The sequence below is a fragment of the Pangasianodon hypophthalmus genome, chromosome 19 (genome assembly GCF_027358585.1).
Source record: "Pangasianodon hypophthalmus isolate fPanHyp1 chromosome 19, fPanHyp1.pri, whole genome shotgun sequence".
Taxonomy (NCBI): Eukaryota; Metazoa; Chordata; class Actinopteri; order Siluriformes; family Pangasiidae; genus Pangasianodon; species Pangasianodon hypophthalmus.
This window is the reverse complement of record NC_069728.1, coordinates 13,135,673-13,150,746: the sequence shown is the minus strand read 5'-3', so window position 1 is coordinate 13,150,746 and position 15,074 is coordinate 13,135,673. Positions and strand designations below refer to the sequence as shown.

Genomic DNA, 15,074 nt, shown 5'->3' with positions numbered 1-15,074 from the left:
CGCTGTTATTTATCTTGAAATTATATTTCTTACACTACCAGTGTTCTATTTAAAATCTGCTATTTTCAAGTTAATTCCCAAATGGCTTTCTAATTGCTACATACTGTATGCTCACTACATAGGGTATATCATAATGAGTATAACAAAATATAACTAGGTTGGCATTTCCTGAAGCAAATCCTGTGTATAGTGCTCACAATAAAATGAAAGGGAAAAATAAAATAAGGGATGATGGGATTAAAATGAAAAAGAGAAAAAGGAAGAAAGAAGAATGTTAAGGAAAAAGAAGACAAAAAAGTAGAGAAATTACACAGAAAAAACAAAGTAATATCTCTGTCCTATTTCAATGAGCTTCAAAATCTGACAAGATCAAAATGGCAAAATAACGATGCAAAGCAACACAGTCGGACTCTGAAGAAGGGCACACGATGCAGCCGTGTCTTAAAATAGCGCACACCAAAGAAAAAAGAGCCCTTACATAACGCCTGTCTACACCTTAAGCCCTGGAGGCCTCCTTCAGTTTAACACACTCGGTGATCAGGCCACTAGAGGGCGACATGACATGCAACAGATCCGTGCACCCACGCACGCGTGCACGCACACAAACAAAAGATTAGTTGTTTGGTGTTTTGATGATGGTGGTGGAGAGAGAGAGCTGTCTAACACATCATTCCATAATTGCCCAGAAGTGTTTAACTGGTTTGAGATCTTGTGAAAGTGAAGGCTAGGACATTTTATTTACATCATTTTTATCCATATCAAACCATTCAATGAGCCCTTGTGCCCTGTGAATGTGGGCGGGGTCATCTTGAAAGACATCACTCTCATCAGGATAGAAATGGTTCAATATAGGATAAAGGTGATCAGTCAGAAGAACTGTGTATTGATTTGAAGTGACCCAGTGCTTTAAGGTGGACCCAAACCATGCTAGTAACATAAATAAATGCCCCCACAGCATAGATAAGCCACTGGTTACACACCACTCAATATTAACATAATTTCTCTTCAGTCTAAAACATCTCATGTACAAAACTAATTAAGAGCATATTCTATTTATTATTTATCTATCTATCTATTTATTCTCTTAGAAGTGTATATTATAATAACTTTTAAATAGGGATGAATCAATAACAGCACTGGTACTGTGATCAGACCGATAGCAGGCTCATTTACACATGCTCGTAAAATTTGCTCCAATACCACATGATACAATGTGACATAAGCCTAGTGTTCATCATCATGCTAATGAATAGATGACCCGAAATGACAGCGATCTGGACATATTTCACGATTAACGATGGCACTCAAAGCAAAGCAGACTGCAAACTGTGCTCTGTGAAAATGTCAAGAGGACCTTCTACAACATCTTCCTACAATATAAGTAACCTGATAAAACATGATCAGCTAAGTGAGAAAAAATGTCTACAGACAATGCTAGATGTGTGAAAATAACAGCACTTACTCGGTACGTTGTTCCTGACGATCAGCCGCTATCGTCATTGACCCCAAGGTAGTCTGACTCTTTGTAGCCAGGGAGCAATATAATAAATTCCACGGACTGCTTCAGTACAGGTTTATTTCATGAACATTATGTGTACAGTAATATTTGGTCTATTTATTGGAGAAATAGAGCTTTTTGTTTCTAAATTTCCATTTGGTATTATTTATAGCATGACTTGTTTTTGAGGTTTTGATTAAATAAATTCAGTTTAAGTGACTGGTCAAACAGGCTAATAATTATAAGACCTCAGTAATAAATATGAGGATTTTGATAATGGTGGGTTGTGATTTCCACCACTGCGTAAAAAAAGACCCATTTTTTTTTATCACAGACCCCTTGGCTGTGTGTCCCAGACACCACTTTGAGAACCACTAAAGTAGGTTACTCATTTTGGTATGTGTATCTGTATAATGGGAAGTACCAAAAACATGCACTGGTATTTGTACTTTGGAAAAAAAATGACATTGATGCATCCGTGTTTCTAAGTTTTAGGTCATAGTTTGCAATTTAGGACACAGCTTCACTTCTGCTTAACGGTTTGTAAACATTGCTGGAAATATAATCTGAAGTTCCTGTGTTAAAATAGCTCTTAGAGTTTGTCCTGTTGCCATTCCTGACCTTAAAACACTTGGTGTCATTTTTTTTTTTTTTTTTTTTTGCTTGCAGGCTGGGAGGAACCATTTCAGCCTATAAAATAGTCCCAGATGAAATCGATGAGATCAAGGTGAGTGTGTGTGCGTGTGTGTATGTGTATGTGTATATATGTGTGTGTGTGGCACATACATTCAAAGAAATGCTGTAACGCAAAGATGCCTTCAAAAATACTGAAATTAAATGTTTCTACATCTACATTAAAAAAAATTGTGTGACGACCCTTTGCATTAAAAAAAATATTCTCAGGTACAATTTTTGCAGTTTTATAAGGAAATTAAGTTTTACTGTAAGTTTTACTGAGTATCTCGCAGAACCAGCCACAGTTCTTCTGGAGAGTTTGACTAGCACTTGCTTCTTATTTTTTCAGCAAAACTGATAATGTCATAAAATAAAAATCATAGTGTGTACTAAAAAAAAAGGGGGGGGTATATACACTCATTTTATTGTGTGATATGTGTTTGTGTGTGTGCGTGTGTATGTATATGTATATATACATTATATATATACACACACCACACAAAAAAAAACATGCTTGTTATTAAGAATGCTTGTATATTTTTTCTTTCTCAGGAGACACTTGTGGATTGGTGCGATGAGAAAGAGCTCAACCTCATCCTGACCACTGGGGGCACTGGCTTTGCCCCTCGTGATGTCACGCCAGAGGTAAGAGAACAGAATGACGATATTATTTCACTAATTATCATAAACGAACTTATTAAAATTGTTTAATCAAGATCCTATTCCTTATGAATATAAGTCCGGTACAGAATGTTTTTATTGATTGAAAGTAGTAGGATGATAACACACAACACCTAGAAGAGTGTATGAAACACAATCAAGTGGCTGTTGAGTGCAGTGGTTTCTGATTGGTGCTTTAGTGGAGGCAGGGCAACAGGAGGTAGAGGTGGTATATTATTTTAACCACAATCATGGAGCATTATTGTCATTTGGGTAAATTCTGACTTAAAAGACTTTGTACTGAAATTTTCATTTGCATTAGCATGTGCTCATGTTAAATGCAAGTATTTCTCAACTTATCCATTCAGCTGTGATAAAGACTGATAAATGAAACTAGAGTTACTCGTACTTTTTTTTTTATTTGTTTTTTAACAATGGACAGATGGCATGGTCATGTTGAAAGCCAAACCAGTTGCTTCAGTTGTGGGTTTAGTCAAAGACGGCTGTCAAAGTTTAGTCAAAGAGGGCTGTCAGACAGCAGGTAGCCAGGTTTGATCCATGTTCTGTCCACATGGGTTTCCTCCAGGTTCTCCTGTTTCCTCTTACCTTCCAAAAACATGCTGGTAAGTGGATTGGCTGCAATAAATTTCCCCTAGGTGTGAATGTGTGTGTTTGTGGTGCCCTGCGATGGACTGCCAAGTTATTAATTATAAAGATGCTTTTTTATGTCTCCTTCTTACCTTCCACCATCTCTCTCTCCATCTCTCTTTCTCTCCTTGCCTCTCTCTCTCCTGAGCTCACTGCCTTCCTCATTACTTCTTCTTTGATGTGCTCCCTCATGCTTTCTATGTTTGAAGTGTCATTCAACTCATGGACAAAGAACATACTCTACAGAGTGGAAAAACTTACTTTTTGCTACTGATACATGAACATGTATCTTACACTCTGCACTTCAGATCAGCTCATCAGCTCACTGCCACAACCTTCAGGAGGTCTGTTAGGGCAGGAAAAACAAAAAATTACAGATAATAAGGAGCTCATGCCCAGAGCAAGCTGTATTTTGGAGTGTTACAAGCAGCTTGGGTTTTTATGGTGTTATAACCTCACAAAGTCTTGGGGTAACGTGGGGGCACAGCATAAAAACCTCGTGCCAGGAAGTTGACTAGATCAAAAGTTAATATGGGATCGGGCGTGTCTAGCGGAGGTGACAGAAAGGCCCTCAGGGCAGCAACAACCAACCTAACCAAAAGCATCAAGAGAGCCAAGGTCTCCTACACAGAGGATACAACATCATTTTTTGACACGAGTCAACAATGACTCATGTGTCAGGAAATTCAGACCATCACTGATTATAGAAGGAAGAATCCCCCTGTGTGCACCAATTACACCTCTCTCTGAGACATGTTAAAGGATATCTATGCCTCCAACATAGAGGCAGCACTAAGTCTCGCAAGTCCCCACAGTGACCAGATGCTGACTGTGGCTACAGCAGACTTAAGGAAAACCCTGCTGAGGGTGAACCAATATACAGCTATGGCCCTGACAATATCACTGTTTATGTGCTGAAGGAGTGTGCCCACCAGCTGACTGATTTCTTCACAGGCATCTTCAAAGTCTCTCTGGCACCAACTGCTGTCTCCACCTCCTTCAAATCGGTCACCATCAAGACATCTCCAGTTATGTGCCTTAATGACTACCACGCTTTTGCACTCACCCCAGTTGTCATGAAGTGCTTTGAGCACATCCAGGCCTCCATTCCAACTAAACTGGACCCTGAGTGCATACTGGCCATATCAACACCACAGATGCCATATCTCCTTCCATCTACCTGACCTTATCCAACATGGACAACAAGGGCCCTTATGTTAGAATGCTCACCTGTAGCATCATTGGCTGGTTATGGAAACTGCTCTGCCTCCTGCCATCAAAAAAAACCTTTTTGTCTCATCTTATTACATCTCATTTCACTCAGCTATCCTATGAACTCTCCCCCATACCTACTCTCTCTTTACAAGAGAGACAAAATATAATAATACTGTTTACTAGGGATGTAACCGAGTAAAAATATATTATTGGGATTCAACAGATAATGCATCTTAAATTATTACAATTACAGATACAGACATTAGGTGAAGTATTGTTTTTTGTTTGTTTGTTTGGTGTTATTTTTTGAAGTAGTTGTTTTTTTTTCTTTTTTCTTTTAATAACGAAATCTTGCCAAAATCTTTGGGATCCCCCAAGAAGAAAGAGGTCAGCTTGCCAAATTATGGGGAGTGTTTGCCAGATTTAAGCAAAATTCCCACCGCAAGTACAACTCAGAATCACACAAAGACTTGAAACTAGCCCATAGGAATGGGCTGGGAAAGGGTTGACACTTTTTTTTTTCAGTCAACAGTTGACAGTGGTGCACATTTGATTTGCAGTATCTGCAGTACATGGACATTATCAATGGAATGTGGCTACCCTTCTTGCAGGACAAAGACCAAGTGCATTAACATGATACTAATAGAAGAGCCACCATATACATTTTTTGTCAGTGGTTTGTTCCAGTATTCCAACCTAACCACTGCCTTACAGAACTCTAAGATAAAACCATATTTCTACTCTATTTCTGGCAACCAAAAGAAATATGCTTTCATATGTTGAGCTGCCACTCATATAGACCGTGCAACCTCCCGCTGTGTACAGAGCAGCATATCTCTCTGGGGCTCTCTGAAAAATAATCATTTAATGACTTATGAAAACATTAACCTCATCATTCACATGTTATTAGTCATTCATAAGTAGCTATTCTTCATTATTAAAAGAAAATCTTATTGGAAAATCATACAATCATTTTAATGAAATGCCAGTTAAAGGACCCCATTCTAACCCACAGCAGAACTGCGTCTCATTTTGGTAGTAGGTTCTGATAGAATGTCCAGCGAATTTTTCTGTTATTTCTGGAATGTAACAAACTCCAAAACTGGAGTAATTCTGATAAAATATTATTAGATGGCTATTGTAGTCAGCTATAAATAACAGTTTCTTGATTTGGGAAAGACATTGATGTTTTGAAACACAATGAACAGTCACATCAGAAAGGAGACAGAAACTTTCACAGGAGTTGAATAAAGTTATGATCTGCAATTTGTTATTTGTTGTTATAATTTGAATGAAAATGATTTCTTTTTCCGGCAGCCCTGTTTTTCAGGGTTTTCCAGTGTTCCCATGGCATAGTGTTAGGGTTCACATAAAATAATAATAATAATAAATAAATAAAACACACACACAAAAGAGTATTTCATGTTCACCATTTAGTGCACCGTGATAATGGGTAAACTATATTTCATGTCTTAAATTTGTCTGATGAGAGGAATGACAATCAAGTCAAATGGAATTCTAATAGACTTCATTAGGTTAAGGTTTAGTTTCTATAAAGCAGATTTATGTTGTGCTTAATAATGTTAATGGACCAAAAATTGGAACCTGATAGCTGCTATGACATGCATGAGAAAAGGAAAATGAATTTTGTCTTGTTAAATTCTTGTTTATCCATTTAGGCTATTTTATTGTTTAACTGTAGCAAGTTATATTATAGTGCAGCTGGGTTGCAATGTAGAATGATACAAAAAGCAAAATGCATTATGGGTATCCTATAGTTGCTAGAGTACATCGTTTGGACACTTATCTTTTATGGCGTGTTGTGGAATTTCATAAGAGCTCGAGATGTTCTCCAGACACAGCTTCTCTCTGGCTTTCTGTCACGGCAATGTTATGTGTTTTTCTCCTAATTAAAATCCATTTAAAATAGATTAATTAACAAACCTGAATAGCTTTGCCAATAAAAAGTACAGTATTGCCAATAAATAGAGTTACTAGCAACAAGACAGGTAGAGCTAGGTAGCTAGTAACACAAGCAGTGATAATAATTATTATGTTGTTATTGTTTTTCCTCTTTCAACTGCTCCCATTAGGGGTCACCACAGCAGATCGTTGATCCACGTGTTTGATTTGGTTTGATTTCGGAGCCCTTCCCTGACACAACCCTCCCCAATTTTATACAGGCTTGGGACCAGCACTGAGAGCGCACTGTTACACACAACCCCAGTGGCTGAGGTCGGTTCCCTGGCCAGGAATCGAACCCAGGCCGTAGCAGTGAGAGTGCTGTGGCCTAACCACTAGTCCTCCTGGGAATCGATACGAATAATTGTTAGATTTTACATAATTATAATTCTCTTTCTTCATCTCTCTCGGTCACTCTCTCCAGGCCACTAAAGAAGTGATAGAGCGAGAGGCTCCAGGAATGGCTCTGGCAATGTTAATGGGGTCTCTGAATGTGACTCCACTGGGCATGCTCTCCAGGTGAGTATGAAAAACAAGTTTCCTTCCCCTTCCTGTGTCCAGGCGTGTGGTACCTATTGTGCATGCGCCTCATCTTTGCCCATATGTGTATAGGTGTATAGTACCTCTTTCCCAGATGTGTAGTTCCTTTTTTCTCAGGCGTGTACAGCTGTGTAGTATCTCTTCTTCAAGTATGTAGTATCTCTTCTTCAGATCTGTACAGCTGTGTAGTGCCTCTTTCCCAGGTGTGTACAGATGTATAGTACCTCTTTCCCAGGTGTGTACAGGTGTGTAATATCTCTTCTTCAGGTGTGTACAGGTGTGTAGTGTCTCTAGCTCAGGTGTGTACTGGTGTGTAGTGTCTCTTCTTCAGGTGTGTACAGGTGTGTAGTGTCTCTAGCTCAGGTGTGTACTGGTGTGTAGTGTCTCTTATTCAGGTGTGTACAGTTGTGTAGTGTCTCTTCTTCAGGTGTGTACTGGTGTGTAGTGTCTCTTATTCAGGTGTGTACAGGTGTGTAATATCTCTTCTTCAGTTATGTACAGGTGTGTAGTGTCTCTTCTTCAGGTGTGTACAGGTGTGTAGTGTCTCTTCTTCAGGTATGTACAGGTGTGTAGTGTCTCTAACTCAGGTGTGTACAGTTGTGTAGTGTCTCTTCTTCAGGTGTGTACTGGTGTGTAGTGTCTCTAACTCAGGTGTGTACAGTTGTGTAGTGTCTCTTCTTCAGGTGTGTACTGGTGTGTAGTGTCTCTTATTCAGGTGTGTACAGGTGTGTAATATCTCTTCTTCAGTTATGTACAGGTGTGTAGTGTCTCTAACTCAGGTGTGTACAGGTGTGTAGTGTCTCTTCTTCAGGTGTGTACAGGTGTGTAGTGTCTCTAACTCAGGTGTGTACAGGTGTGTAGTGTCTCTAGCTCAGGTGTGTACAGGTGTGTAGTGTCTCTTATTCAGGTGTGTACAGGTGTGTAGTGTCTCTTCTTCAGGTGTGTACAGGTGTGTAGTGTCTGTTCTTCAGCTGTGTGTAGGTGTGTTGTACCTCTAGAGATGTACAGTTTCAGAGCAGAACATGGACATACAAATGTTTGTGTGTTTTGTTAGATAATTAGAATCTTGTAGCATAAACCTTTATAATTTTGAGTTGCAACATTTTCACTTTGAAATGTTCTTTTTACAGACCGGTGTGTGGCATTCGTGGGAAAACGCTTATTATCAACCTGCCTGGGAGCAAGAAAGGTTCACAGGTAAGGTGTGTGTGTGTGTGCGCGTGTGTGAGAGAGAGAGATTGTGCAAGTGATGGGGGTTCCTTTTCTCCTCAATCATCTCGACTGTCCTTTCTCCTCTCTCTCTCTCTCTCTCTCTCTCTCTCTCTCTCTCTCTCTCTGCCAGCTTCCTACCCATCTGTTTCTGCTTACAGATCAAGTTTCATCATTAATATAATCTCTTTTTCTTCATGAATCGGTTACATTACCTCCACCCATCTGCTGCCATATTACCTTCAGTCCCTGGAGCAATTAAAGTTACAAGTGTAAGGACTATACACTCTGACTTTTATTAGACCCTACATGGTATGAAACCCAATGGAGTGTGAGAGATCAGGTTTGGCAGGACCCAACGCTTAATGGCTTTTCCATGTTATTGATTTCACTCACTTCATTCTACACCCTGACTGTCCAGGAATGCAGGCTCCTCTCTTCCGGAACATTCTGGCATGTTGTGTGTGAATCTGTGTGAGTCTCCTGTTTGCATGATTTCAATTAAAGTCAACAATCAACAAAGGAAACAGAATCACTAACGTAGTATTTTCATTTTGGAGAGCGTAATCCAAGCACATGAAAGTTTACTGCTAAGTGAATAAACTAAAGAGTTGTTCTACGCAACTAATTATTATTCAGCATTCTGCTACTTCACACAACCAATCAGTATTCAGTACAGCAGTGTTCTACACAACTAATCAGTATTCAATATATTACTCTCCTGCACAACCAGTCAGTATTCCGTATAGCATTATCCTACACAACTAGCCAGTATTCAGTATGCTACTGTCCTGAACTAGAGGAAGACAGCCTTTTATTGTCACAATACATTCACAAATATTTCTTCGCATGTTCTAGATTTTCAGCTAGGGTCAGAGATCAGGGTTAATAGCCATAATACACCATCCCTGAACCAAAAAGAGTTATGGTCCTTGCATATTCAGCAGGGACTCAAATATCCAGTTAATTGTTTGAGTGGTATTCAAATACTGAAATCACTATTGGGGTACTCATTATTAAGCCCTATGTCCACATTAAGTGAGTGAAACATATGAAAAATATTGTGCACGGGAAGTACAGGAAAATGTATATGTAGCTCACGTGGCATTTCCCAACTGCCCTGCTTTTCATTTTCTATACAACCAATCAGTATTCAGTATTGTTCTTCACAACCAATCTGTATTCAGTATGACACTGTCCTGCACCCCAATCAGTATGATCCTAACAAATCAATTAGTATTCAGTATAATAATGTCCTATACAACCAATCAATATTTAATATAGCACTGTCTTGCACAACCAATCAGTGTTATGTATCATAATATCCTAGCCAAGCAGTATTCAGTGCACTGCTCTTCTGCACAGCCAGTTATAATTCAGTATTCAGTATTCTGCATATAATGTGGCTGAGAATTCAAGCAGGAAAACAACCCACACAGCACTTCCTGCTCACTGTCTCCCTGCACAGGAAGTGTTCTACAGCCCCTTATAGCAGGGAGTTGGAGTCTGATTCTGAGACAATGCACACCTTGATATGGAAAGTATAAAATATACATTTAAAGCAGCTACTGATTTGTTCTGATACGATTCATGGCTGTTTGCATGTGATACATTGTCATTCAGTGTTGAAGAAATGGGCTCTGTGTGAGGCGTTTGACCCACAGAGCTGAGCTTTTACTCCCTCTGATCTCTCTGATCCTCTCTGAGGCTGAACTGTTACACGCTGAACCCAGCTGAGTGTGGCAGCTCTGACTCCCCACCCTGCCATTACTGCTCTGCTGCATCTCTCTCTCTCTCTCTCTCTCTCTCTCTCTCTCTCTCTCTCTCTCTCTGGTGAATTGAAGAATGAATCTGGCAAAAAAAAAAAAAAAAAAGCATTTCACATGTACGACATTAAAAGTTGACTTATAAACTTGATGCCATACACAGATTCCTTGTGTCAAAATATAGCCTCAGGTCTCTAGTTTAAGAGAGTGTTTTATTCTTACTATACCACAGCAATTTGCCAATGGTTACAATGATCCATTTATTAATTAATGACACACATGATACTTTTTAACCATTTATAGTTACGTTTAATGTTGTGGAACATCCATTAGTCAGGTTAGTTATCACTTACTCTATAGCAGCTATAAAGAGACCTTCACCAGCCTCTTTTTTTCTGTTTCTTGAAGTTAATAAGACAAAAAAAATGCAGCTTGTCATGTTGCAGAGAAACCAGCGAGCACTCTGTCCTAAATGGCAGAATATTTATTAACTGAATTATTTATTAAATCCCTGACACCCATGACCCCTTCAATAAAGGTTAAATAAATTTCTCCTGTACAAATCTTTGCCATATCAATGGTTATGCATTTTTCTTTGTTAAATAACAACACTTAATAAAAATAAAAAAATCTGTTTTATTTGCTTTAGATTATGAAGAGCGTCTGCCATACAAGTCCCTTTGAATGATTTGTTATTATATAAATAAAAGTGTATTAGAACAAATTACAGCTGTCACTACTTTCAGAGCAAAATTAATCAAAACCTTCTGACCAATCAGAATCACAAATTCAAGAGCACTGTGGTAAAACTAACTCTGTTTTCCAGTAGTGAGGTGGTAGGGTTGCTGCTATTCTAAGTCAAGCAGCTTGTGATTTAGCTAAGATGTTTGATCAACACAACAGTGAAGCAGAGCTGATAAATGTCATGTCTCATTTCCTTAATGTGCACAAAATCCATAATTAATGCATAAATTATAGGTGCTACATGGCTGTTGGGTTGGAAACAAAATTCAGGAAAGTTACTGACCAATGAGAACAAATAGTCCTAAGGCTTATTTTGATTTCCTATTGTTATTAATAGAAGAGATGAGATCAGTCATGAATGCGGTTTCAATGTAGGTTTGTTTTTTTTTTTTTTTGTTTTGTTTTTTTCTTTTTTTTCTTTGTACTTGATGGTGTAGGTTTGGCTGATTGCATTAAAAGAAATTGTTTCATGGTAAGAGCATGGCAAAAATAGCAGAACTACACTGAAACTGCATTCTTGACTGCTGTCATCTCTTCTGTTAATAACAAATAATCAACAAATTTTTAGTCTTTTTAAACTCTCTTTAATCACTGTTCAGAAAATAATTTAGCACAAGATACATATTGTATACACATATACATTGTATAAACATATTTCAGGTATTATTTGCCTATAAACTGATTGAGACAAATTGCTGGAAACTGCTAGCAAAACAGTCACACTTCTGTCCTCTTCCTCTTCTCTCCTGTCTCCTCTTTCCTCTCCTTTCTTTTCATCTCTTCACCTCTCCTCTTCTTATTCCTTCTCCTCTTCTCTTTTTCTCGTCATTCGGTTGATCTCATCTTCAATTTTTTTTTCTCCTACTCTTCCTCTTTCCCCCACAGGAGTGTTTCCAGTTCATCCTTCCTGCTCTTCCTCACGCCATAGACCTGCTGCGCGAGGCCGTCGTCAAGGTGAAGGAAGCAGCCAATGAGCTGGAGGATCTGCCCTCACCCCCGCCCCCACTGTCCCCACCTCCTTCCTCGAGCCCCGCCCACCGCCAGACTGAAGACAAAGGAGTGCAGTGTGAGGAGGAAGAGGAGGAGAAGAAGGACAGCGGCGTGGCCTCGGCTGAGGACAGCTCCTCCTCCCACATCACTGCCGCCTCTATCGCTGCCAAGGTAAGAGGGCTTATATTTTTTAAAATGTCCCAGTATTAAAATATTATATTCCTGCACCCTCTCCAACTTCCTAGAAACTAGGACTAAGAATAGAAAGAGTAGAAAGCCATTTGGGATTTGTCTGGTTTTTTTTTTTTTCTTTTTTTTGAGACTTACATAAAAAAATGTTTTTGGGACTAGGTGTGGGCAATATAAAATTAAAAAAATCATATCACTATGCTTCAAGACATTTCTATGATAAAGTTACAATAAACTTACAATAAAGTTATCTATTCTAAGTTTGCTAACAAGCCAGTAAAAATTAAAAAAACTTTGAAAAACTGAGCAGAGTTGATGATAGATTATTATAGATGTCTGCAGAAATAAATGACTTAAAGCTGAAAAACTGAAAATCACTAAAGTTTTGAAATAATCAGCTTTTGTAATTGTTAAAAAAATGTTTGGAAAAAGATCTCAGAAAAATTAATTTCTACCATCTACTCCTTATGATCTCAGCACAGATGTATTCCCGAAACATAATCCACCAATTCCAATACTTTCCACACTGAAAAATTATCTACCACCTCATTCACTCACTCACTCACTCACTCACTCACTCACTCATTCATTCATTTGAGCCATTAGGTCTTTTTCTTTCTGAACTTTCCACCAGCAGAACCTGAACTAGTTACACTGCGTTAACATTCTTAATAATATAGATAATGAATAGCACTCAGAAAAAAAAAGGTTGGCATCATTTGCACTTTTTTTAGCCTACTGAGCTTCAGATTAAGAAATAAACAACTTTCCATAAGAATTGTGTTGTGTAACTGGCATCATATTAAACCAATTAAATTTTAGTGACCCGTCATATGTGGAATTCTTGTTTCTAATTAACTATTTTTTTTTTTTTTTTCATTTCTATGTCTAATTTTTAATACTGATTTTATACTGACATTTAGCAGCTCTGTTCCTTGAATTCATCCTCATTATGTGTTACTGCATGTGTGTTATTTTTCACTACGTGTTTGTGCCTGCGTGTGTGTGTGCGCTCGTGTGAATGTGTGCATCTATACCACTGTTGTTGCTGTGAACAGACCATCTCCATCCACATCTTCATTTTACCATCACGTCTTCCACAGATTGACAGGTATGCTCAGCCAATCAACATTCTCTCCACCTATGTGCTGTATTTTTTCCACTTTAAAATAGTTGTGTAAGTGAGTTGGACATTGTAAATTGTTCTTTGGAAACAGGCACTTTGATAGACACACTGAAAAAGTAGTTGTAGATCTTTTTTTGAAGAAATCGAAGCTTGATGCCTCAGTTTTTAGCAACTATAGACTAATTTAAAATTACAATAGGCAAGCACCAACTTGTGCAAAATGCACCAGTGAGAATATTAACACACAGCAGAAAATGAGATCATATTAGACCAATTTTAACATCATGCCACTGGCTGCCTTTTTCCTTTAGAATTGGCTCTATTTTTATTACTAGTTTATAGCACATTTATACATCTCTAACTCAAGGAGACTAAACCATGTTCATCATTATTATTGTCATTGCTGTTTTTATTATTATTATTATTATCTATTTTTTGTCATTGACATTGCTATTGTTTTTATTATTGACTATTAACTGTCTTTTTCTCTTTTCCTTTTCGAATTTTCTCTCTTCCTTATCCTTTCCATCTCATATATTTTCTACTTTTTGCTATCTAGTGGATGATGGGGAAGGGTATATATCTGTGGTGGGGGATGTACAAAGAAAACTCAATATTCAGTTTATAATTTTATCAGATGATTCTTTTTTTAAGCAAATTTTTGGCTCTTTCATTTAGGTTTTATAATTTGCACAAATGAGATGGATGGAAAGTTAACTAATAAACAGACTGATAGACAAATGATCTGATAAAAAATTAAGAGTTCTTCAGACTGTGTCATTAAAGGTACAGTAAATGTAGTGTAAGTCCTTTTCCTCTCATTCTTTTTTCACTGTTTGTGTGTGCGTGTGTGTGTTAGATTCCAGACTCCATCATCTCACGGGGTGTTCAGGTCCTCCCTCGAGACACGGCATCTCTCAGCACCACGCCGTCCGAGTCTCCTCGAGCTCAAGCCACCTCCCGCCTCTCCACTGCCTCCTGCCCAACACCCAAGGTAAGAGCCACGGCCGCATTTACGTCCCGCTTCCTATCCACACTCGCTTCCTGCTTTCTGTTCCCACCACATCCTGTCCACTTGCTGTCTGCTTTGCAGCCACTTGCACCTGCTCACACACCCTGCTTACGCAACCTCCTTCATAAGATGCTTATGCGTTTGTGTATATATGTGTGTGCACGCAAGGATGAGAATAGTTGAGAGTTTTCTCCACATTTCATTAGATACAGTACAGTCAGTTTTGACATTTTACACATTAAAGATGTCAGGGATGACAGGATGAGGCATTCACATATGGAGTGAAATTGAGTACACTGAGCTGTCAGTTTATTATGTCCATTTATGTGAACTTTATACCTGCTAATTTGAGAACCTCAGAAGCAAGAGCCAATAAAAAAAAAACAAGAGTGCAAGTGGTCAATCCTTTCTGAAAATGAAATGGAGGAAATGATTTCAAATCTGATGCTTTTTACATTATTATTCATGTCCCTGGTCATAGTGTGCATCAGTATCAACCACTTAAATGAGTAAATTGTTTTTCTGTACATTTCCATCTTCTGATTTCTTACTGTGTAATCATGCACATGTGGGTGGGGAAAAATAATATATGAAATAACAAGTAATATCTGTCATATAGCATCCCCCCTTAAATGCTAGACTGCATTGAGCAGAAACACTGATTTCACGCCGCCATTAAGTAGCTCTTACACCAGAGTTTGTCTTATTATTTTCTTAATCGTGTTGCAAAAAAAAAAGTGGCTCACTCCGTCTATATAGCAAAGTGAAATTCCCTTATAAACACTGATTTTGTTTGCATTTTGTCAGCCAAGAAATGTTGCATACACTTATTTTAACTTT

General features: G+C 38.3%; 1 protein-coding gene across 9 annotated transcripts in view; it reads left to right on the top strand.

Annotated features, from left to right (window-relative positions):
* gphnb (gephyrin b) overlaps window positions 1–15,074 on the top strand; it is a 113,819-nt gene that overhangs the window by 55,510 nt on the left and 43,235 nt on the right. For all 9 annotated transcript variants that reach the window (XM_053242185.1, XM_053242182.1, XM_053242184.1 and 6 more), the window contains 6 exons: window positions 2,168–2,225; window positions 2,726–2,818; window positions 7,083–7,177; window positions 8,329–8,395; window positions 11,803–12,078; window positions 14,082–14,216. In XM_053242185.1, coding sequence (XP_053098160.1) covers window positions 2,168–2,225; window positions 2,726–2,818; window positions 7,083–7,177; window positions 8,329–8,395; window positions 11,803–12,078; window positions 14,082–14,216 — 724 coding nt within the window. The remainder of the gene's footprint in view (window positions 1–2,167; window positions 2,226–2,725; window positions 2,819–7,082; window positions 7,178–8,328; window positions 8,396–11,802; window positions 12,079–14,081; window positions 14,217–15,074) is intronic.